The following is a 25,081-nucleotide window of genomic DNA, read 5'->3' on the forward strand; positions in this document are numbered from 1 at the left end:
CGGGAGCTGGGGCCTGGGCTCGGGCCGGCGGGATCCAGCGAGCTCCGTCCCGCCGCTCCCCGGCCCCGCTGGAGCTGCGGCAGCGGAGCGCCAAGCTCGCCTGGTTACGGGCGAACGGGCTCGCCAGGCTCGCGCGGGGCTAAGGGGGCTGCTGCCCGGCTAAGCTCATCCCCCGCGCAGGGGCGGTGCCAGGAGGGCCCCGTCCATGTACTAGCAAGTGCGAAAAATCAGGGGGGAATTAGGCGCCTGTATGACAAAGCCCCGAATATTGGGACTGCTGACCCTTTAAATCAGGCCATCTGGACCCCCTAAGTCCAGGGGGCTGTGGCAGGAACCGGGGCTTCCTCTAATGCATCCCCTTAGGGTCCCTGGCTGTCTCTGTGTTAGATACTTGTATGGTCCTCGTCCCTGTAGCATCTGGGCACCGCACAGCCTTTAATGTGTTAACACCCTTCTGAGTAGGGCAGTGCTCTTCCTGTCCGACAGATGGGGAAACTGAGGCACAGACAGGCCAACTGCCTGGTTTGCCCAAGGTCACACGGGGAGGCTGGGGTGGAGCAGGGAATTTAACCTACATCTCCCAAGTCTCAGGCTAGTGCCCTTCCCACAGGACCATCCTGCCTCATGTGCATCTCCTGCACACTATTAATATGTAGGACCTGATCCTGCTAGTTGTGCCACACAGAGGGATTCGACCCCTCCCCTGAGCCCTATTGACTGCAACAAGGATCCATGCCCAGGGGTCTGCCCATGCCGAACAGCTCCACTCCTGGAGCCCCTGCCCAGGCTTCAGAGCCCAGGCCTCAGCTTCAAAGCAGTGTCTGCACAGCTATTTTTGGAGCACTGGTCTGGCTCAGCCGCACTAACCCAGGTCTGTGGAACACGGACTGGGAAGCTCGTTCTAAACTGCACAGACTTACTCTTCAAAGCCTGCAGGTTTAAGCCAAGCCCCATGACACTGCTCCCTGATTTCAGTATGTGCTAGTCAAACCCAAGTTCCCCCTTAGCTATGGGAAGCACATGCTGAGCTGCCTTGTGTGCGTCCTGGACAGGATGGGGCAGGTTACGCATGTCTGTGCCCCAGAGTATTCAGATGGCTGCACTACAGCACTGAGTCCTGAGTTAATGGCAAAGCTCCTGAGTGCTGTTCTGCCTGTTTCCCTTATCTGCTGATCACTGGAGGTGGAGGTATGTGCTCAGAGACTGATATCTGGGAAGGCACTGTCTGTGGGCTGTGCCTATCCAGCAAAATGTGCCATTCTGCTGCTTTTGTAAATGCAGCAAGAGGTGGTGTCAGCCGGGCATCTTTGGTGGGGGGGCAGGCTGGGATTCTTTGTTCCTCTTAGCCAGGGCCTGTTTGGGGGCTTTCTCTGTTCCCTTTCTCTGAGGATTCATAACGTCTCTCTCAGCAGCGCTAAATTCACACACACCCCCATTGTTGGCTGCCTGACTCTAGCCAAAGCATTCTCCCTCAGGGAATGTGGCTGCGTTGCAGAATATACCTGTGTTCACACCCACTGTAATAATATTTGGACAAGGTTTGCCTTGTGAGGTATTTAAAAACTCCTAATTTGCTGGGCTGCTCTGTACTCCGGTAAATCACAGCTGGCCATTTGGGATCTAATCCCTCCGACGTCCCAAGAAAGATGGTTGGGTCAGGGAAGGGGTGAGTTCAGCATGAGAGTTGCTGCAGTCTAGTGTTCTCCAGAGCAGTTGGCTGTGCACATGGGCTATGGGCCAAGAGACGCCGTTCTGTCAAGTGGAGAATATAAAGCCAACTGCATGTAAGACAGGTGGAATTCCATCCTCGGAGCCCACGAGAAAGCTGAGCTGAGCCAAGGCAGAGCAATTTGCGGCCAGCCCCACCCCCCACAGCTAGAATTGTATCTCTGTGTGTCATATTAGTTTTTTAATACAGGGTAGCTACCCCGAGCCCCGTAGTCATGCTGGGTGTCCCGATACAGCTGCCTGGGGCTCTGCTTTTTTTGGCCGCACTCGCAGCAGGGAACGTGCTCATTCTGCACACATCCACCGATGTCAGACACGCAACCTGAGAGCTCATCTGCTCATCCATGCCAGCTGCACTCTGCTTCCAAAGACACCACTGTAAATCCGCTCTAGTCAGTGGAGTCACTCTGGAGTTACAATGGCCCCTGGAGTGTATTTGGCCCTCAGCACCCACCCTCCCTGTGCAAAACAGGCTATGCTCCCGCACCTCCCGACAGAGGGGCTCGTCTCCCACACTCGCCCCATTCCACCTCCGTGTTTCTAGCCAGGGAACCGTGGGGCTTTGTCCTCAGGGCCTGTCACTGTTTGTTTTACAGAATAGCCGGTTCTCACAAACCCAGCAGAATGGCCCCTTGCAGGAGCTACCGGCCTGCAGAGCTGGGGACAGGAACTGCACAGCAGACTGGTGGAACACATATGCACAGCAGGGGCTGCCCCACAAGTCTCCTGCAATACTGTAGCCTCCTTGCCCCCTCCATGAGGCCTGTCACTGAGCTCCTGCCTCCATCCCACACTCCCCCTCAGAGCTCCTCTCGCATACTGAAATGCCCTGGTGCCAAGCACGTGTTGGCTGCAAGTTCAGCACCCTTTCAGAAACCCTGGTTAGAAGCCGCTCTGACCAGGTTTCCTTTATACTCCTCAGTGACCAGATGGGGGCGTTCGTGTGCACATGATGCTCTGGGATCCTGGTCGGCACATTTCAGACCAGAGCTGTATGCGAGCTGCGATGGGCCCTTTGGATAGGTCTATGCTGCAGCTGGGAGTGAGGCTCTGGCTAGCCACCCAAGTCGCCACCACACCGCAACATCCATACTGCTGCAACGCATTCGCCCAGCTGCAGCATGCACAGACGCTTTGTCTCTTCAGGGTCACTCAAGACCACCCAAAAAGGAAACCAACCGTGCTTATGTGCATCTCTCCATTTGTCAGAACTGATCATTCCTGGGGAGGGGAGAAGGTATAAAACATTCTGGAAAAACGATTGAAGGATTGCAGCATCAGGTGAGGCACACACAAGGAAGTGGGTCCATTATTTTTATTCTGATTTGATCCGACGTTACTAATGAATGGCGCAGAAATCAGCGCAATTCCTTCCATGATTCTTTTCTCTCTGCAGAGCGATGTGAATTACAGAAGTGTGAACAAGTATATTCAGGTGGCAAATGGCAACCCCCACGCCCCAAACACAGCAAATCACAGAACTAGAGCTCGACTTCCTTGGCAGAGTCCTCAGGAGCCACCCAATTCCCCTCCTCCCTTCACCCCAGCCTGGGCATCCGTCCCTTCCGAGGAGCAGGGTTCCCTTCGAACCAGTCAGCACCTCCGCCAACCGGGGCCTGAGCTAATGCCCAGTGAAGTCAATAAGTCTTTCCAGAGCAGGCCCCTGGAGGGCTGCTGCTGGGTGACAAGACTTTCCTCTCCATCCCTGAAGGCTGAGCACGCGCTAGCCCAGGAAGCCTGAGAGCAGGGCTGGGACTCGCAGGGGTTGCAGCCAGCCTCATCGCAGCTGGAGCAAGGCCACTCTGCATGGCTCAAGGACACATTTTCTGCTTTTTGTTCCACCACCAAATGAGCCCAGCATTAAAGCCAACTGGGGAGCGCATTGCCTCTGTCCCCAGGGCTCTGGCAATCTGCAAGGACATTGAAATGAAAGAGCTATTGCCACCCACAAACACCCTGTGTTAATCAGAGGACCACCCCCCCTCACATTTCCACATCCCAAGGCTGCAGCTGGGAGATTCCTCTTCTGCCTCCTAGTGGTTCTTTTTCACAGCGGGCCAGGGCTAGCGTTTCAGCTCCAATTTAGCGACTGCTGTCCTGTGAACTTCATCGGGTCCGTCGGCGAGACGCAGGGCTCGCGCCCAGGCAAAGAACTGTGCCAGTGGGTAATCGTTACTGAGACCTGCTGCTCCAAAGGCCTGCAACAAACCCATGGGAGGTGTGAAAAGGGCAGGACAATGCCATGATGGGAGCAGCAGAGCAAAGCAGGGACACTTCGAACTGTAGAAGCAGGAAGGCAAACTCCACGGGCCTGAGGAGCTTGCTTCCTATCACACGGTTTCATGTGAATTTAGTGCTAGAAGAAGGTTCTCCATAGAATAGGAACAGTGCACAGGCAACAGCAAGACAAGTTTGCCCCACACCAGCCCCTGCTAATGTGCCTAAGTCCTGCCCCAGAGGGATCATGTCTAGGAAGAAGAGGTCTGGCAGCAGTTTCCTCATCCCAGGAGGTGAGGATAGGACTAACTCGTAAGTTGCAGGAGTTGGCTGAAAGCAGAAGAACCTTGGGGCTCCAAACAACTGCTTGCTTTGTTTGGGCTAACCCCTAACCTTCTGCAATGGGAGAGAAACGAATGACAAGTGCACCATTCCCCGCTCACCTGGATAGCACGATCAATAACCCGCAGAGCCATCAATGGAGCCACCATTTTGATCATGGCGATCTCTAGAGCAGCTGCCTGTATAGAAACAGGATCAAACACATCAGATCCATCCAGCTTGGTGAACCCTCCTCAGTCCTGGCTTGCAGCCCCTGCTATTCCCATTCTGGTCTCCCCAAAACAATGATCCCGGGCTAGGCCTGCAGCCCCCCTGCTATCCCAGTCCTGGGCCTCTCCCGAACACAGACTGCTCGTGTGATAATGCTGATGGGCACGAACATCCAAGGAGGAGAGGCCCAAGCTCACTTTTTAAGCTATATTTTTGCTCAGGCCTCCGGGGAGGAAAAGATTAAGCATTAGAACTCCCCACCAGCGACCAGACAAGCTAAGCACACTGGGCCGAGCGCTGCAGTCCTCAGGCTGGTACTGTTAGCCCCCGGAGGGCCCCAGCCACACACCTTGTTGCCAGCTGTATCCATGAGGAGGGCAGCCTTCAGGACAAGAAGCCGGGCCTGCTCAATCTCAGCGCGGGACTTGGCAATGTCTTCCAGGATAGTGCCCTGTTCGACTAGGGGTTTCCCAAAGGCCACACGAGACGTCACCTGCAATAGGCACACACAGGGCTAAGGGCCTTGAGCTTAGAGAGCTATTTTTGCTGGTGATAATATCTTACATCTGCAGAGAAGCTTTCATCCTGATGCAGCCACCTCTGGGGTGCTATGTGGCTGCTGTCTGCCAGGGCACAGTGACACTACATGGCAGTTTGGGACAGGAAGTGAAGAATGCTGTCAGATTGCTTGGGGAATTGTTTAGAAGGGTAACTGACACCCTGCCTAAAATGAAATTAACCAGGACTCAGGATTCAAGTCCTTCCAAGAGTGCAACAGCAGTCAGAATCTCAAGTTTCCAGATCCCCAAAAAGCAGCACAGCACCCGCTAGCATTGATTCCTTGCTGACAGAGGGACCAGCCCCATTCCCTGCAACGTTCCTGGCTGGTCTGCCATCCAAGTATTGACTAGGTCCTACCCTGTTTAGCTCGTGAGCACCAATGTGATCACAGGCCAGGGTGGTACAGCTGCAGGTCCACTGTGTAACACTCCCTTTGCATTTTCTCTCCTCTGCAGGCAGAGGGACAAACTGACCCCTGCCATTACCACTCCAAGCCAATAAAGGCGGGGGAGAAATTCAGGCAGGTTCTGAGCAAGGGAAGGAAAAAGGGGAAGAAGCAAGTAATGTCCCTCGTACAAAAGTGGAAAGAGGAGAGTTTTGAGTGCTCAGGGAACCCCACGCTTCTAGAAACAGGGAGACTTTGAAAGTATATCCCCCTGCTTCTCAGTGTCCGCTTAACACAGGCAGATATGCTTGGAAGGTAGGATCTGTAGTGAAGCACTCAAGAGTGGTACTGAAAGCTGCCTTCAAACTACCTGCATTAAGACATCTCACAAAAGCCTGCAATTAGATTTTAACTGTCCTGCTGATTCCCAGACTCTCAGGATCCACCTGGCCCAGCTACCTCTCCTCCCTGTGCTATACTGAAGCAGCATGGGGTGTAACAGAGGGACGGAATAGTGGAGAGCCTGAGAATGTGTTTAAAAAGGAAGATTTGGGTGACCACAATGGTTCTGGTGCCAGCGTCAGGATCCGATTGCCTATTGGCCAGGGAGTATCCGAAGATATTGCTGGGCTTCATCCCAGGAATATGAATTGCCTGGTTAGTTGCTGTTCTGAGCACACTCTGAACTGACATGGAAAGGGCCCAGATGCTGGAGACAACTAAGGAGGGAATCCGCTAGGGAGAGCAGAAGAGTTCGACCCTTAGGAGGAAATGGAAGGAGGAAGATTCAGAGTGTACTGGGGGCCTTATTTGGCTGAACAGAGCTGCAAACAGGGGCAGTCGATTTCTCTAATCACGAGAGAAACTCCCCACCCATGAGAAAAAGGGAAGCAATGGAGTGAAACAGCCCTTTGTCCATGGAGTACTCAGTCAGGCAGGGAAACCCATTTGGTCAGGTGTGTTGCTCTTGTGAGGCTGTTCTTGTGAAATATTTTATTGATCTGAAATCTCACCCCTGCTAGAGATCTAAGGACTCCACGAATAACTCACTGTAGTTTGGCTTCCAACATCCACTGCTACAGGCTGAATTCACAGGGGTGGGATTTGATTCTGGATGCCAGGCTGGATAAGTGGACTGTTTCCTGCTACCCATGGCGCTGTGGGTGTCAGGAAGATATGCCGCTAAAATGGATTAAAGGTGTTTACACACTACAGTGACAGTCTGCTGAGAAATATGATGCTAGAGCCAATGAGACTGAAATGCAGATAAGGCAGCACTTGGAATGCAGTTGCATAAGATAACTGAGGAGACAGGAACCCCGTCGAACCTGCAGCAATACTCACTCGCTCCTTCATGAGCGCCAGTGCCCTTTCGGAATAGCCAATGAGCCTCATGCAGTGGTGAATCCGTCCGGGCCCTAGTCTCCCTTGTGCAATTTCAAAGCCTCGGCCAGGTCCCAGCAGTATATTTTCTTTGGGCACTCGCACATTTTCAAATAAGATCTCCCCATGGCCAGCTGCAGAGGGAGGGACAGAATGCACAGAGCTCAGCGGCGTCACTCACTGGACACATCCCCGCATGCAGGAAGTTTGAATTTCTTCCCATTCCTCTCTTCCTGGCTCTTCCAGAGCCCATGCAGCTCTGAAATGGTCTCTCACCCGCCAGGAGCAGGCAAGTGAGCTAATAATTCGGATTCTCGTCAGGATTAACAAACGTTGAGGTTTGCTGGTTTCTTTCCAGTGCTTGAACAAAAAAAAAGTCAAAGCCAAGGCAGAAAGGTTGGTGGGAGGCTTCTCCCCGTTCTGTTATCAGCACTTTCCAGCTCCCATCATCAGAGCCAGCCAATTCCTTGTTATTCCCAGCTCCCCCAACCACAGCCACTTCCTGTAATTCCGCATGCACAGACTGTGGACTAGAAAGCATGTCCAATGCTAAATGGACTGAAATACAGGTTTTGCTGTGGTTTCTCTTGGTCAAAGCCAGGAAACGTCACTTAAAGACTCAACAGCTCAAAAGATCATCTATCAGGTTCTTTGGCTGAAAAAACTAATTAAGTAATTAAATACAATGTGATGTTAATGTCACTGGGATGTTTTAACAATGTGCTACAGGCTGTAGCGGGGAATGTAGCCCCCGGATTCCAGTGTTTGCTTTAAAAGGAAGTAGCATCATAACATATTCCATGAATGATTATTTCTCATACCACTGCTCTGCCCGTTTCTACTACACCTTTCACTCCCGAGCCTTCCACGGTCAGTAAACAGCACTGACGCCTTGGGAGGCAGGTGTTATTGAACTGAGGCACAAAGAAGTCATGTGATTTGCCCACTGAGAGTTGGTGGCAGAGCTGGGAAGAGGACCCAGGAGTCCTGACTCCCAGCCCCCTGCTCTGGATAATAGACAACTCTGCTTGACTATGTACCAGGGACAACGGAAGAGTGCGTGAGTGACGTAAGGAACTGGGAGTCAGGAGACCTAGGTTCTAGTCCCAGCTCTGCCACCACGCATGTGACCTCAGGCAAGTTATTTCCCTGTTCTGGGCCCCAGTTCCCTGATCCACAGGACAGTAATGCCCAAGTCATACAATACGGAGAGGCAAGGCCCAGTGGGGTCCCACAGAAGCTAGGGCCAGTGTATCAGAGGTGCCCACAACATGGGCCCTTTCAAAACCAGAATAATTCAGTGGACAAAGCAGAGCTGTCAAGGCATGTCAGCTACAAACTGAGCTAGTTCCTTGCCTCACCTGGGGGATCTTCTTCGCCAAATACACTGAGAGGCCTGGTGACTGTTATGCCTGGAGTGTCCATGGGAACTAAGAGCATTGACTGCTGTTTGTGGCGCTGGGCTTCCGGGTCGGTCTTCCCCATAAACACACAGAGCTGGCAACGAGGATCCAGAGCCCCTGCCGGGAACAGACACAATGAAAACTAGACTGACTGGTGCTGTAGACCTCAGGCCCAGTCAATCCGCAGGGAAACATCACTGATTGCAGCGAAGGCACATCGGGGTGAATTTGGTGCCTGTGTCTAATTCTGACTTAGCCCTTTAAGAGAGCAGAGCAAATCCAGCCATCTTAGCTGTAGCTAATTCAGGACCTGGTTATTTGGTTTGATAGTTTGTTTCAAGAGTTAACAGAAGAGATGAGAGCTGGCATGAGAACTCCAGGCTCTGATAAAGGCTCTGAAGTCCTTTATCCACAATTACTATGGAATTACCAGGCAAATTCAAGCTTTCCCACATCACCCCACTCATCCCTGTGACGGAGGGACCACCTGGAGGGGAGAAGGCTCTTCAAGGCTCATTCAAACCTTGGCCTCTCTGCTGGAACTGCCAACATAGGAACTGCCAACATTACTGCCTACTGGGAACTGAACCGAGACCACCCGACTCATTTGACAGCCAGCAACCAGTGGATGGTAACTGCTCGCAGTCATTACTGACCCAGCTGGGATTAGAACTGGCGCCTACAGGTGAAAGCTTCCCTATCCCATTAGCAACCCCATGTGCCACCAGACGCCCTGTATTTTATCGTCCAAAAAGGGGATGTTTTCCTAATGATTAACAGAAAGCTGAAGACTGCAGCAAAAGCATTTCCCAGAGGGCCATTGGGAGGGTCACAGCAGCATCTAATGCACAAATGCCTGTAACAGTCACAACTGTACGTGAAACAGAACAGTGCTGTTTGAACTCTTGGCTTAGCATATAGCAATTCTGCTCTCCATTACTCTGGTGTAAATCCACAGTATTCCCATTCAAGACAGTGGAATTATGCTGCATTTACACTGGTGTAACTGAGTTCAGAATCTGACCCTCCGTAAGCGAGGGCTGAGTGCAAGTCAGGGCCCAGGGCCCCTTTCAAGAGCTGTTTTAGATCAGCACCCTGGAGACAAGGTGCAACAGGACAGCTTCACGCCACAGCAGGCAGCCAAGGGAGCACACGGCTTTGTGACGGAGACCCAGTGTGTATTGGAATGTACCTGAAATCCACCATTTATGCCCATTTAGAATGTAGAAACCCTTTTCTTCTACGACTGAAGATTCGATGTTGGTGGCATCAGATGAAGCAACCTAAGCAGAAACACTTTCAGTTCTGAATCTGCCAGCTCCTCTCAGCCTCAGAGGGGTCGGAGAGAAGTTTCAGACATTCTAATCAGGTGGCTTGGCAGGCGAGAAGTCATTGCCTGAAGCTGGCAGAGCTCAGCACAGCAAAGGCTGAGAACCCCAGCTCAGCTGAACAACCGAGTGAGCAAACACCTCTAAAAGCAAAGCTGGGTAGTCACACAATGGACTCCAGGCCTGACTCCTGGTGGTGCTGAGCACCTCCAGCTCCCCTAGAAAGGGGTGCCCAGCCCCTCTGCCAATCGGGCGGTCAGCTAGACAGTAGTTTAATGAAAACACTTTGTTACACTTCATAATTACCACTAACTGCACAAGAGCACAGCTTAAGAAACATGGTGGCCAAGATTACTGGAAAGTGACTGGTGATTTTGAGTGCCTCCAACAGACACTTTAAACGAATGTGATTTTCTGAAATTGCTGAGCACCCTCCCTCTGAAGAGCAGGTCCCTTTGAAGGGCCTCAGGTTGGGCTCCCAAAATCACGAGCCACTTTTGAAAACCTTGGCCAGTGAGTATAACAACTGCCAGCACTGAGAACAGGGAGCGCCGTTCTATGGTGTGGATCAGCAAGGTTCTGCTGTACTCCATTGTGTGGTTGACTGGACAGCGATCCTGACCTGCGGCTCAGTCATAGCAAAGCACGAGCGTATCTTCCCGTCCAACAGAGGCTGCAGCCAGCGTTCCTTCTGCTCTTCCGTCCCATATCGAACCAGCACCTCCATGTTCCCAGTGTCAGGGGCAGAGCAGTTGAATATCTGGAGGGGGGAAAGCCAAGCACCAGTCAGCACGGCAGAGGCATGTTTGTTGGGAAAGGGAGTTTGTGGGTCAACCTCAAACTGCACAGCTACTTCTGCCTGCCAAAAGCCCATTCCAAAGCATCAGGAAATGTAGACGACAGAAGCTCATGCTGGTTTCCAAAGGCCAGAGCTAAGGGCAAAGATTTTGCCCTTAGGGGTGGAAGCTGCATTGCAGAGACAGGTCCCCGAGCCAGCACACAGCAGAATGCTGAGGGGGAGCAGCATGCCCCTGGGGCTAGCGCACACTGTAGCCTATACAGATGATGTTTTCTTATGTTACATAGAAATGTAAGTGGACCCAAAAATCTATTTCCTGAAAATGGCTTGACAATAATCAAGTGAGGCCAGGTACGATATGAGTAAAGTGAAGTGAGCCAATTCAGAAGCCAGTTAGAGATGAGTTATGGCAGAACCCCAGGTCATGTTGTAAACACAGTTTGATCCTAACTGGTTTTCACAAGTGTTTTAAATCACGGTCATATTTTGGAAAACGCTCTCTCTATTTATAGCAGGGGTCTCAACGTTCCGGCCCGCGGGCCAGCTGCAGCCCGAGAACCTCCCCACTGCATCATTCCATCCTAGAATGCCAGGGTCAGTGCAGAGCGTGGTTAAGTGGAAGGCCTGTTGGCTTTAACTAACTATAAATAAAGTTTTTAATTTTAAATCACCCATTGTGTCATTCACACTCCTTCACTCCATTAAATGATCTGCAACTGCCCCGGAGGCTCGAACCTTAACATTCAGCTTGGTTTTATTTCTTATCTTTTAAACTACTAAGTGAGAGCACACAAATCAAGGGACTGGACACTACGGAGGAGCTGGCCAAGTCCCCTTACAGGCAACCCCCTTGGGTGGTGTGTGTGCTGCAGCCAGCTCTCCCTTAAGAATTTGGTGCGATCCTGCCCTGTTACTGCCTGGGAGCACTGGAGCAGGAAAAAGGCTCCTACTCCACACCCCAGGCAATGCAGGGCAGGGTGAAACCTGGCTGGAAGCCAGGTTTGTAGGAGCCTGGCTAGAATGGCTCCATGCTATACTGGAAACCCGCACACGTGGTTCCATCAGGGGCTGGTGCTGGGCTGACTAGCATAGCGCACAATGGGCCACATTCTGGCCAGCACTGGCCCTCCCAAATAGCACAAATACACACTGCAAAGGCAGCATTAGCATTCAGGTTCAAAGCAGACAGGTGCCAGGGTAGGAGCAATTGGGAGAGGAGGGGGGAAATGTGTGCAGGGGGCAGTAGTGCAGCGGATAGACCTGTAAATATTCCAGCAACAGAGGGGTAGCTAAGAATCCCTCCCCCAGACCGCGTGTTTCCCCTCCACCACCCCAGATGACTTAGTAAAGGCTTAAAGCAGGTACCTCGGGCGCAAACAGTGATGTTCCCATGAGCTCACACAAATGGGAAAACTCTTGGTTTGTGAGGCCCGCTCCATATTTCACTTCTGGATCACTCTCCGCGGGTAAGAAAAGGTTCCACAGTCCTTCAGACTTTGCCTTGTCCTTAGAGAATGGAACAGCATGACACTTCGGGCACAATTCTGCTCTCCGGTGTGAGGGGCCAGCTCCCTGCCCATAGAGACCCCCAGTGGGCATGGATGCCGGAAGGACAACCCCACAATGCTGGGATCTGCTGAGAAGAGCTGAGGCCTGAATTCTGCCTTTCCCACTCATCAACAGACAAACACCCAAAGCTGTGGGGAAGAGACGAGCTAAAGACAGTGCGTCAGCCTCAGCTTGGTGTTGGCCTATTGAAGTCAATGGCGTTACACCAGGGGTGAGTTTAGTCCTATGGGTCTATGGAAACATCACGTGCAGCCTGTAAGAGGGACAAACACTAGCGTGATAGTAGAGAGATGGCTTTGGACTGGAGAATGATTTGGACCTGAAGAGCTTGATTCTGGCCAATCACAGCAGCGTAAATCAGGAGTAAGTCCTTTAAAGTCAATGGGACATAGTGGTGTGAGATCAGACTCAGGCCCCAAGGACAAATCTCCTAATGCCCAGGCCCTCTTGTATAAAAATGAAGATCACAGTTACACTGTACTTGTAGAAGTCCCTCCCTCAATCCTCTTTCCACAGCTCCAGAGATCAAATTCAGGAGACAGCCAGTATGACGTCTAATGGAAGACAGCACCCGTTAGATCAGGAACTGTGCTGGGACACGGGCAGGTTAATACACAAGACAGGATTTTGAGTGAGCAAGTCACTGAGCCAATGCAGCCCAGACAACTTGGTCAGAAGTAGGGGATGGCTCATATCCACGAGATGGGAGACACGATAGAGGGGCTACACCTACCAGAAGATGCCCAGGACAAATGTTTCCCTGAAAAATGCAACTGTAGTCAGTCAGTTTACATGATGATGTGGGCTCTGTATTTACTGCCTCTCTCCATGACTTCATTCCCAGCCCTGTAAACTTTCCCTAGGCTCTGGGAGTCAAGCTGGTTCCCCACTTAAGTCACTGCCACCCATAATACAAATTCTGCAGTCAGAATTGAGCTGCAAGCCAGATGAGACTCCAGCTCCCCCTCTCTTACTGTACTGGATCTGTGGACTGACAGGAGCAGATACGTGATTTGATCAGGAAAGTGCACAGCTCTGGCTCAGAGGCGTCCTGGGCATCAATGTGCCATCTTACAGACCCAGGCTTGGAGGCATTGTTACTTTAAGCAGAAGTCTGACTTACCTTCAGCTCTTCTATAAGAGGATGTGGAGTCCATCTAGACTGTGAAACCTGATGATCTCTCAGAACCTGCTCAGCAGGATAGACATGGATTTCCATGAATCTCCTCAGCTTGTGGTAAAGATCCTGGGCTCTTCCGGGAAGGCCGTCAGGAGAAAGAATAAGATGAGCTTTGGAAGTGTGAGCTGGTGAGGAAGGTGCCATGGTGACATAGTTTCTCCTGGAGAATGCCCCATTCCTGGTCCAGGTACTGTAAGGTCTTGCTAAAGGTTTTGCAGCTGGACATTCTTTAAACACTCGAAATCCTTCTTTTGTAGCAAAGTCCCACGCTAAGTTGGCCATGAGCTCCACCTGCTTTCCGCTGCTTTCAGCTGCAGCTGAGCTTGCTTGACCTGCGTGAAATGAAAGTGGTTAATAATCCCTGTCTGCTTAAAGAGTCCACATGACAAAGCTCCAAACCACCAGCATACACTAGTGCTCAGCGCTGGAGCCGCAGGATTATTGTATAAGGGACGTGACAACGATGTCACAGTTTCTCTGATTAAACACCAAGTCTATCAGCACCCTGGCAAGTTGCCAAGAGAGTCCCTAGTAGGGTAACATTTGAGCCACCCTGGCCTGGGAGGACACAGTGCCTAGAGTCAGCCCTGAATACCCCAGTGGATGAGTCTGCAAGGAGCAAAGCAAGAGGCACATTCTACAGCAGCAGGAAGAGCTGAGCCCAGGCGGAGGGACGCACTGTGCTGCAGTGAAAGGGGGAAAGGACACTATGTAGGACCCAGGGTGATTACAGATTCCGCTCTCAGTTTAACAGACTAACGTCCATCCCTTTCCATGGTTTCCTTGTGCTAGTGAACCAGCAAGAGCACCAAGTAGTGGCACCAAGCTTTTCGCATATGTACCAAAGGCCTGGGCTTTGCTTCTGTGATCTCATGCAAAGCCATCAAACATTTCTCCTCTTGTTCACAGATTCATCATCTGCAATAGCAGTCACCCCACTTCCCTTCCTCCGCGGCACAGCAGGTCAGGCAAGCTTTGAGCTGTGTTTCCTGGTCTTCGACTCGGCATGTGATAACAGCAGGCCAGGTGCTGGGTATGGTTAATATTGCTCCCAAAGCCCTTCACAATATACATGCAGCCCCACTGAAAAGTGGCCAGCTCTGGGGTAGAGAGCAGCAATCAGGCAGATACTAGTGCTCACCTACAGCCGCCCCGCCCAGTAACCACATCAGACCTTGCAATGCAGCAAAACGCAACAGCTAGTAAAACACACTGTTCTCTCCATCTTTGTGCTTGTTTGCAGAAACCACTCCTCTATTACAGATGGCTATCTGAGCAAACACAGCTCGCTGCGTGGCATTCCAACTAGCTTCCAAGCCAAAGCCTTCCAAGGCCTATGCAAGGGAGGATTCGTTCTGTACTAGTTGTGAGCTCTTAACTATTTCTCTTTGAATAATAACCCTTTGCCCCCTCCCACACCTTACGAACATTAAGGAATTAAGTCCCCCATCACTCCTCTGAGGAAGGGGAAGAGTACATTCTCAGGATGGCACCTTTTGGGCCTGAAACTGAAATGCAAGTGCCAATCAGAGTATCATCATCATGGCAAATCCCAAAGGAACCCAGCCTAACAGACTGAGTGCCAAATCCGAGTGTGTGCCCCTCCAATTATATTCTTTTTACAGGTGTAGGCTCTATAGGTATGGACTTTGTCTATAAAAAGTGGGGGCAGTGCTCAGTCTGACTGTACGTACCCCTGGGTGACGTGCCCATCATCACAAAGAGATTCAGAGACCGAGCTGGGACTTGAACCCAGATCTCCTAATGTCCAGCTGCAGCCACAAGCCACCTTAGCCCTTTTAGAAAAACTTGCTACATTTGTCCCTCAATCCTGCCACACTGTGTAAGTCACTATTGCCTTCTACTGGCCGGAATTTCAGAGCCGCTCAAAATGTATCGTTATGATGCCCTCTAGAGTTGTAATACTGCTACACAAGCTACTGTACAGACATCTTGCTTGCATATATATACCTGCCCCTGGAAATTTCCACTATTTGCATCCGATGAAGTGGGTATTCACCCACAAAAGCTCATGCTGCAAAACGTCTGTTAGTCTATAAGGTGCCACAGGATTCTTTGCTGCTTTTACAGACATCTGTAACTGAAGTCACCTCCCGGCCAGTGGTTAAACACTACTACACTGGTACAGCACTGACATCTCTTCAGTGTGGTTGTGGGTGGACAGCGTGCGTGTGCAGCATATAGAGGATAGATAAGCCTCCATCCTAATACATGTGGCATCAATTAAACATTCAGGGGCTGGCTTCATTTTCTCACCTGTGAGCGAGCGTTTGTACACACCCTGCAAGATGGCGGCCACTCTGAAAAAGGAAAAGGCCATGTAGAAATTCCAGTTCTCAATGGGTGGAATTCCCATGTGCTCACAATACATCTGAAAATACTCCTCTGCTGTGGGAATTCCCAACTGTGTTACATCACAGTTCTTCAAACCTGAAAGAGAATCCGGCATAACAATGACTAGGCAGGTGGTGTTCTCAAAGAGAGTCAGACAGTTCTACGGATTCTGTTAGTTTCATGACTGGCACACATGCTCGGTGGATAAAGCAATGGCCTTTCTGCTCTCAGGTTCCAAACTCTGGTGTGTCTGAATCGTAAGCCCACCTATAACCAGGGACAAATTAGCTCCGGAGAGGCTCAGGACTAAGCTAAAATGAGGTGAAATTACCCTCTGCCTCTAACAGATACTTGAATTTACATCGGCAGAAGAAAACTGACAAGTCTCTATAGGAATTTGGCCTTTCCCGAGGCAGGCAGCATGTGATTGCAGTATCTTTATCCCAAACTACCCTTCTTATAAAACAGTGTTTCCCAAACTTGGGACACCGCTTGGAAAACCCTTGGCGGGCCGGGCCAGTTTGTTTACCTGCCCTGTCTGCAGGTTTGGCCGATCGCGGATCCCACTGGCCATGGTTTGCTGCTCCAGGCCAATGGGAGCTGCTGGAAGCAGCGCGGGCCAAGGGACATACTGGGCCGCCTAGGTCACCTAATGGGTTGTGCCGGCCCTGGCTACATATATCTGAAGATGTCAACACCAAGGAGAGAAGAGGATTCTTTAGGGAGGTGAGAAAAGGTAGAGGTGGTGATGGGATGAGATAAGAAAGGGAGCCCGCGTCTGAAGCACTGAGTCACATTTCCAGCTGAGCACCCTGCACAACAGTCCTGGCAGTTTCTAAACAATGTTTCCCAGCTCTTTATTTGTAAAACGTTCAAAATAGGAAGCAATTTGTGCCTTCCCCAAGAGGACACACTGTACCTTTCAACATATCCAAGTCAGAAGGCATATAGTGGGCCATGCAGTTGTACGCCACATCAGAGATGGGATCTCCTAAGGTAGAAAGTTCCCAGTCGAGGACAGCAAGGACTTCTGGACCCTCTGGATGAAAAATCAGGTTATCCAGCCTGGATCAGAAAGGGGAAGGGTTTAGATAAGTCCTAAGAGAAAAAACACTCATCAGAGGGAGCAGCATTCCTGACAGTTGGTTAGTTTCAGTTAAACAGGTGACCTGGAACTCTGTGCTAGTTGGGGGATTGATTCTATATCACTAGCTCCTTTGGGAGGGCTGCGGAAGCAGAGAGCTCAGCTCTGGGAAGTGATGGACAGAAGAGGCTTAAGTTGTTCAACCTTCTGGCTGGTTAATTGTGAACTGACGTGGTTTAAAGAGCTAAACAAGACAGTTTAGGATCTCAGATCACTAACAGAAACTATGGCATGTGCCAACTGGAAGATGACAGACTTCAGGTCAATTTCAAAATGGATTTATTGGTCATTTTAAGCCAACACTTATAATTTGTTAGTGATTCAAGATTCCAAACTGTTTTCTGCTGACTTTTTGTGTGGTGTAGACTAGAGACTTCCAAGAGTTTGCACAGAGGTTGGCTGTGATAATGGGGTGTGAAAGGCTCCTGCTGAGATGCAAAGAACCCACTCACTCCACTCACAAATAGGAGTTTTATTGGTGAAGGAAACTGTAATGCTTCATGTCTGGATGAGTTAGTGATCCGCCATACGGATCCACCATGCAGCATCAGAAATGCAAAGGAAGAGCCATGAGCTCCCCTAATCCAGGCCCTTGCAAGGCAAGTGAATGAGAGCTGGCTGCAAGGCGGGATGGGAACAGAGAGGTATAATTGGGCACAGTGGGATGATATTAAGACGGGGGAGAGTGAGACAGATTAGACTGGGATACTCTCCTGAGGGGAAAGGTGGGAGCAGAGCAGTCAGGTCATTGCTTATCATTTATTTATAGCGTGCATGCCACTCCCCAGGCACTGAGAACTAGAAATGATTTACAGGGGCCGATCCTGCCCTGGCTCCCAGGGCACAGAATACATGGGAGATAACAGATCTTTTCCAGCTCTGATTTCTACAAGTTAGAGGAGCAGAGCCTATATTTGGATTGTAAGGTCTTTGGGGCAGGGACCCACACTTTGTTCTGAGTTTGAACAGTGTCGAGCACAATGGGGTTCTCCTAGGCACTACGGTAATACAAATAATAAACAATAATAATTGTTCAGCCAGCAGATTGAAGTGTACAGAGCGGAAGCTGTGTCATGCTCCAGCAGATCTGCAAGCCTGCCTACCACCTATGACCTTTTAAAGAGACAAATGCAGTTCTTGCTCCAGGCAAATTTTTTAGCTCATGATAAAAGTAGTTCTCACCAGTCAGAATGTTGACCTCCCCATGTGCAGCCATCGTATTACTGAAGGGTGACCTCCTTTGTAATACTGGCAGCGGGTGAGCTAATGCCACCGTCAGGCAAGGCTCCATCAAAACCACGGATCTAGTTAAACTCTCACTACTTTAAACTTCACATCGCAAGGTTCCTTCTCTGACTGCTAAGAGTGAGGCAGAAAATACCATATAATCCCCAGTGTTATGTCTCAATTAAGGTGAGATCAGCAGTGGTGCCGTTTTGCAGTGGCTGTGCCCGAAAGAGAATCCAAACTGCTGATCCAAAAGCAAAGCTGGGATTAGAACCCAAGCGTCCTGACATCTAGTTCCCTACTCTAACTACTAGATTAAACTCCTCTGCACCCAAATGCCACTGGTTTAAAGGCTACAAATGCACTAGGCAGATGAAATGGGGAGTGAAATGCTGCAGGTAGCTCTTGTGAGCGCTCAGGGCAGAACAGAGCAGTGATGCAGCTTCCTTTTCAAACAACATTGGACCATAATGCTGGGGGTTTCTCTGAGATCCCCCTCTCTTCCTCCCTAGGTAACACACAGGGCCGTTTCCAAACAGGCGCTTGCAGACAGCTAGTACCTGAAATCTCCATGCACAACCGTGGTCTTCTGGTTCCCTGGGAGATGCAATGGGAGCCACTCAATGAGTCTCTCCATGGCAGGAATAGTGTGGGTTTCTGTGGCTCGATACTGCTTCGTCCAGGTTTGAACTTGCCGTTGAACATAGTTACCTAAAGCCAAGGGAATTAAGTCTCTGGGGTATAGTTCCAAATACAAGGAGGCCTTTCAAAATAACCACAAAAGAGCAGCATCTGGAAACGGTCTAACAGCCAAAAATAAAGCCAGTCTCCGTCCAACCAGACAAATACACTTCTCCAAGAGAGCGTTTTGCTGCAGCCATGGGCCACAATCAGCCCCAGAATAATTGGGCAGAACTCCCAGCAGCCCAGGAGATTTGCCTGCTTCTGCTCAGGCTGCCTTTGGTCCTGTAAGTCTGGTGAAGCAGAAATATCCGTCACCTGTTTTACACCTGGCAGCTTTAAGGAGCAGGATAGGTAGAGCATCATGCATAGCGGCTTACGGCAAGATGGTCACCCAAGTCACGTTTTGTTGCTGTCTCAAGAAGGGAGTCTCCTCCTGTAATACTGCCACTCCCATGGTTTGGGTTAAGAACCCAGTATGTTCTCTATCTGGGCTCTGTATCGGTTCTTGGCCGGGGAATGGATTAGATATTGCAACTGGTTACAAATAACTGGGGTCCTAAACAAAAAATATAATTCCAGCAAAGGCCAAATCCTGGCGCTGCTGCTCAGCAGGAGCCCTTTGCCCCCGGAGGCGGCTCTGCAGGGGGTACTGTTGAACCTCTGGGGGCAGCATCTGAGGGAGCCCAGTCATGATGATAGCAAACAAATTATTGGCAGGAAGAGCCAATGGGAGGAAGCTCTGGAGACTATTTCCAAAGAACACGGACTCCTGGAGGATCCCAAGCAGCTGTTCCAGGCCCCCTTAACTGGCCTGAGGATCCGTCATGCTGCTGGACAGCTCCCCTTCCCAACCACTGCCCTAAGGATTTGGCCTAATGTGACCATACCCCTTTAAAAACTAACACACAGGAAGAGCATGACAGCAGATTTTCTTCTCACCATGCTTCCCATAATCCTCCAGTCCAGCCGCTTTGAGGTCTACTCTATGGATTTTACAGAGGACTTTGTTCATAGCCATGTAAATAGCCCTCCGCTGGCCAGGGTCCAGGCCAGGAAGGGAGAGGTCCTTGTAGATGTGGCCAGAGCAGTATTCCATCAGGTAGAATGGGGTGCCAATGATACTAGAATGACAGAATTGAAACAACGGTATTTCAGTGACAGGCCTCAGAGATGAGTAGAATATTCCTGCAGCTATTGCATCAGGGTAGAGCAGTTATCGCCAAGTCTGAACATGCTCTTTAATTCTAGGATTTGTTCTGTGCTGAGCGCAGTGTTTATGCCTAACGAACAAAAATCAGAACAGTTATAATAAATAACGACAGAACCCAGTTAACCATTATAACCATCTGATGTAAATACCCGTACAAAACAAAAGTGCAGTTAAGGTTAGAAACACGATTATGTCAAAATAACGCCTTTCTCAACAGAAGGGCTGACTTTAGGATCAAGAGCCACTTTGTGCTACTGTTTATACCTATTGGTCTTGTAAAATCAGCATAGCAAAGGGAGAGGGAGATGGATTCTATTCCTTCTCATGCAAGGGCCTGTAAGAACTGTTAACCAAGTTCCAGTTGCAGAATCTTTTGTTGATGATGATGATGCAAAAGCCAGAAAGAACTCAGCTTTAGCTCTCAGGGTGAGTTTGCAGGGCTGGCAGGTAGAAAAATCATCTTGTTACTTGGAACCTGAGCATATTTGATCTGGAACCATACAGGGAGTGCCATTATGCCATTTTTGCAGTCTCTTTTGAGAGCGTAAGAGCAATTTTAATTAATTGCAAAAATAAAATACTAAAGACACACCCAACACAAGCTGAATAATAATAATATATTATGGTGCTTTGCACTTCTATAGCCTCTTTCATCTGGAGAATTCAAAGTGCTTCACAATAGTTATTAGTTAAGCCACAAAAGCCCTTTGTGAGGTGTGGACAAGGGATACATAGGTGACGCGTCATCCACCTTGAATTACAGCAACTTCTGGGGTAGATCATGGCAGCTGTTTAACAGCACCTAGCAATGCTATAGAATAGTTTAGAGTGGGAAACAAAATTAATATACCCAACTGGTAGGCAGAATGGAATTATCTGAGTGGAAATTTGGTCAGAACACCTAGGTTAACACCATTATTTCTGCAAAAAGTGCCAGGGGATCATTAGAGGCCAGAAACAGGCAGGACCATCCAAAACACAAATGCCCAATATTTCAGCATATCTGCAGTAAGACCACACATTCTCCACTGGCCACACACACTGTGCCTTTTACACATCTCCTCCACAAACAGCCGAGACAGGGCTCCTTCCTCCTGGGTTGATTTCAACACTTCTTCACAGGTATGACACAGTCACTGAAATTACTGCACCTTTGCTGCTGCTTTCCACATGAACAGTTCTATCTGTCTATCTAGGTTTTTCTACAGCTTCTGCCACCGTTGAGTCTGACAGCTGCCTCCTCCTCTGCTCTGCTATAAACTGGGAGTGGAAGTTTCTGGCAACAACTGTCACTTACTTTTGATGAAAATTGGGGAAAAAAATCACCTTGAATCTTCACAGAGCGCAAGCACTTTAGGAACAGGAACTCCGGCCTCAGCAAGAGCCTTCAATACCCTGCCAGGACAAGCAACCCAGAGAGACTTTGTCAGGAGAGAAAGAATTGATCATTTTTTGCCTGCCGTACTGGTGATGTTAAAAAAGGTGTTTTCCTTTAAATACGACTGTATATACTAGATCAGTGGTTCTCAAACTTTTGTACTGGTGACCCCTTTCACACAGCAAGTCTCTGAGTGGGACTTCTTTTATATTTAACACTATTAAATGCTGGAAGTGAAGTGGGGCTTAGGGGTGGAGGCTGACAACTTGCAACCTCCCACATAATAACCTTGTGACTGCCTGACGGGTCACGACCCCCAGTTTGAAAACCCCAGCGCTAGATGGACATATAGAAATGGAATCATGCTATTCATTTAATATTTAGCATTCATCTCCACTTTATTACTGACTTACATGTATACAGCACCTTTCACCTAGCAGGAACTCAAAGCACTTTAACATACACACACAGAAGAATCACTTCATCCCCCATTGAAATGCAGCCACCTCTGGACTGTTTTAAAGCACACAACATTACCTAACCCGTACATTACAATTCCCTGTCTAAATTGTTAAGTGTATACATGTGCCACTGCCCCTCTGCTGGACAGAATGTCAGACTTGCCATGTCACCTTTTAGAGGCCAGAGGCTATAAGCCTTAATACTACTATGGCTAAAGAAGATTCTCCTTCACATCAAGTAGGGGTGGGGAGAGACCTCTGGCCTATTCCTGATGATGACATCCACAGAATCATCATAAAATGGAGGCAGCTTGTGTCCTACTGAAGCTGCAGAGTGAGTTTAACAGGATAGTCTACTTCCACCAAGAGTAATTACATTCTAAGTCAAAGAGGCTACCACCCTCCAATGCTTGCAATATGCACTCTTAGAGCTCTAATCAGCAGGAGCTCAGTTTTATGTATCATCCTAAAGGAGGCAACACCGGCAGCACAGTGCCTCGTAATGCCATGCTGAGTCACTGGTGCAGTATTAACGCAGATTGAACCAGGTCACCTCTTGACTCGCACGCAGCACTTCCTTAAATGTGCTAAGAGGAATATGCCTGTCACTTATACTACAAAAAAGGGTCTCTTTCCTAAGTCTGCCAGTTTCCTACTGACAACTACTCTCATGGAGCAGGGCTTGGAACACTAAAGGTGAGACTGGAAAGCAGCACTGTCTACAGGATGTGCACATTTGGAATTGTGTTCCAGTAATCAGAGAGCGCCTATGTTGGCCAGCCAGAATTGGGAACGGCTCTGTAGCACACTGTGCCTTTTCACCTGTACTCCCTCTCCACAGCATGAGCAGTCGGAAGTAGGTTGCCAGGAGGTTTCTTCCTCAGGACTAAGTGACGATCCCCAAACTTGATATAGTAAGTGGGGTTAGATTGTCCATGACTGAACTGTCGTAATATCAGAGGACCTGAAAGTTTGAAAAGGGATGATCAATGAAGAGAAAAGTACAGGAACTGAAATGATTTATCCTCTCTTTTCCATGTTTTATTTTAGTCTAAAATGGACAAAGTTAGAGACTGTCACTTGCATCAGCAGAAGACTGAGCACTGCCCCATTGTTATGGAATCAGTATGGGCCTCTTTTGAGTGACCAGGATCACTCTCGGATGGCAGAGGGCCAGAAATCGGCTTGACCTTTGCTCTGTATTTTTGCCCAGCGCTCTTTCCAATCAGGAAGTTCTATGCACAGGTTGTTTCCCAGAGAAAGGGAAAGGAGCTATTACTCTGCCTCAACAAGAGCTGAAGGCTGCAAAATGTAGCACTCACTACAGTCATTTGGGCCCTTGTCACTGGAGACTGGATCACTGCAATGAGTTCTGAATGGGGACGACGACATCTGAAGACCATTTGGAAACTGCAGCTAGTACAGAATGCAGCTGTTTGCTTGATCCTTAAAGCCCTCTACCTTGTATCCAGCAAAGCAAGCTAGAGGCTCCTTTCACGTGCCCTTCCTGCTCTAAGGGCTTTATCCTCAAAAGTACTGAGCACACTGGCCCTGATCCAGCAAAACACTCACCTATATAAATAACTTTGAATAGGTGCAGAGTTTCAATGAAGGCAGTAGGATTTCTCACATGCTCAAAGTTAAGCACAAGCTTACTGGATTGGGGACCGAGCGCTCTGCACCTTGCAGGTTCCCTTGTTCAGGGATTTCCATACTTTGTCATCCCATTTAGCCATATTCCCCTTACAGTCTCAGCCATCCCTTCCTCTCTAGTCATCTATAGTAGTACCAGCACTATTCCGACACCAAAAGGACAATCAGACATTTCTATGGCTACTCCAGACCCAGTCTTTAGCGATATGAGAGTGAGGACCACATAGCTCTGCACTCCTCCTGTCCCAGGACAGGGTCAGCTCCTCAGCACAGAGGTGTGAGCTTGCTTGTGAACGTTTATCCTCTCACTTGGCAGCACATTTGACTCCCAGCTTTAATTCACTAACATACCCCACTAGTATTTCAACTATTAATTAGTAAGTCATCTGATCAATCTGAACTGGTAATCTGCAGTAATTGCTGACAGCATGGCCTCTCCAATTTAAAGTGCAGTCAGCTAGAAAAGTGACTGTGTAAAAATGATCCCTTTTGGCTCAGCAGATCTGCTCCTTGTGCATTTTCAGAGTCAGAGTTGCTGATTTTAATGATGAAAATCATTTTTTACTGAATGTTATTCCTGCAGAGCTGACACATAAGAGGGATTCTATTCTATCTCCTTCATCAACAGAATTGTTCACTAACGGCTATTTTCCAAATCTTTATTATGGGGGTGATAATATATGAGCTGAAAAAACCTCAGTTTGATCGCAGGGTCTGATTACAGTTAGAAAATCATCCTTTTTGCTTGTAAACTGTGCACATATGATCTGCAGTCTTTGACAGTCATGTTTCAGAATACCATATAAATGCACTTCAATATCATTTACATAACACCGGCGCCTTTGTTTGACTAATACAGCATATTACATATTATACATAGTGTGACCCACAAGGGCATAGCTTCTAAGTCAATGGTGCAATTTCTTTAATAATACAGCCCCTCTCCTGGCTTGAAATAGAGGTGAGATTCTGGAAATCTAATGGCAGAAAGAAGCAGCAACTGGTTTCGCACCAGTTACAACTAGAGCCAAGGAACTGGGACTATGTTATGGTTTTAAAAATACTGCTTTTTAAAATCCAAATCAATACAGAGCATAAAAAAAAAGTCAGGTTTGGTTCAGACATGCAAATGCTAGGGATTCGGGATTTCTGTAACCCGATCCTCCAAGCCCTACTCAAAAGGATATTGTCAAGCAGCAGAAATTCAACATATCAAGTTCTTCAAGCCTAATGTCAAAAGAAACATTTTCATGATCTGTTTTTAATTTAAATTTAAAGGTTGTTTTTTGTAATTTAGTTAAACATTGCCCATGCAATGCTTGCCATCCAAAAGTTGCACAACTGTGCTAATGCAAGAAAACACAGAAATGAAACTGACTAGACACCAAAGCAAAGTTAACTGATCTGTTTTCATTACCCAAGCAGAATGAAGTATGCAAGTAAACAAATAGCATGAATAATGAAAAGGAAATTAGATGTGTTGAATTCTCTCTCTTTAAATAATCTTAGTAGTTATTAATAGTCCAGCTAACATACTTGCTTGTATTGAAACATGACTTTGAAATCTGACAGTGTTGCTTTAAAAACTTGACCTAGTCCGAATTAAACTACAGACTTTCTAGATGATGAGGTGTTTACATTGTGGTCCTAAATGGCAATGTAATACCCATGTGCCTGAGGCAGCAGCTGGAATCCCCTGGCAGAGAAGTGACCTCCTGCCAGGGAATATCATTCAGTGGCTATTACCAATTTTACAAGTGTTGGAGAAGAACCACTATGAACAACAAATGCCTTTTAAGAAAAATGCAATATCTAGAAGCTTTTGGTCAGGGAGCACAATACTACACAATACAGATACTCACTG

General features: G+C 48.8%; 1 protein-coding gene across 4 annotated transcripts in view; it reads right to left on the bottom strand.

The window, feature by feature from the left end:
• Nucleotides 1-3,028: 3,028 nt before the first annotated feature.
• The window catches only part of ACAD10 (acyl-CoA dehydrogenase family member 10), a 29,472-nt gene continuing 7,419 nt past the window's right edge, over nucleotides 3,029-25,081 (bottom strand). For all 4 annotated transcript variants that reach the window (XM_044990165.1, XM_044990164.1, XM_044990166.1 and 1 more), the window contains exons 7-21: nucleotides 22,387-22,528; nucleotides 21,052-21,120; nucleotides 19,455-19,636; nucleotides 18,392-18,542; nucleotides 16,380-16,525; nucleotides 15,383-15,556; nucleotides 13,049-13,437; nucleotides 11,722-11,862; nucleotides 10,180-10,317; nucleotides 9,422-9,512; nucleotides 8,188-8,346; nucleotides 6,788-6,960; nucleotides 4,847-4,990; nucleotides 4,389-4,466; nucleotides 3,029-3,926 (exon numbers count right to left, since the gene is read on the bottom strand). In XM_044990165.1, the coding sequence (XP_044846100.1) occupies nucleotides 3,792-3,926; nucleotides 4,389-4,466; nucleotides 4,847-4,990; nucleotides 6,788-6,960; nucleotides 8,188-8,346; nucleotides 9,422-9,512; nucleotides 10,180-10,317; nucleotides 11,722-11,862; nucleotides 13,049-13,437; nucleotides 15,383-15,556; nucleotides 16,380-16,525; nucleotides 18,392-18,542; nucleotides 19,455-19,636; nucleotides 21,052-21,120; nucleotides 22,387-22,528 (2,312 nt within the window). In that variant the 3' untranslated portion in view covers nucleotides 3,029-3,791. The remainder of the gene's footprint in view (nucleotides 3,927-4,388; nucleotides 4,467-4,846; nucleotides 4,991-6,787; nucleotides 6,961-8,187; nucleotides 8,347-9,421; nucleotides 9,513-10,179; nucleotides 10,318-11,721; nucleotides 11,863-13,048; nucleotides 13,438-15,382; nucleotides 15,557-16,379; nucleotides 16,526-18,391; nucleotides 18,543-19,454; nucleotides 19,637-21,051; nucleotides 21,121-22,386; nucleotides 22,529-25,081) is intronic.

This window comes from Mauremys mutica, chromosome 16, assembly GCF_020497125.1.
Source record: "Mauremys mutica isolate MM-2020 ecotype Southern chromosome 16, ASM2049712v1, whole genome shotgun sequence".
Lineage (NCBI taxonomy): Eukaryota > Metazoa > Chordata > Testudines > Geoemydidae > Mauremys > Mauremys mutica.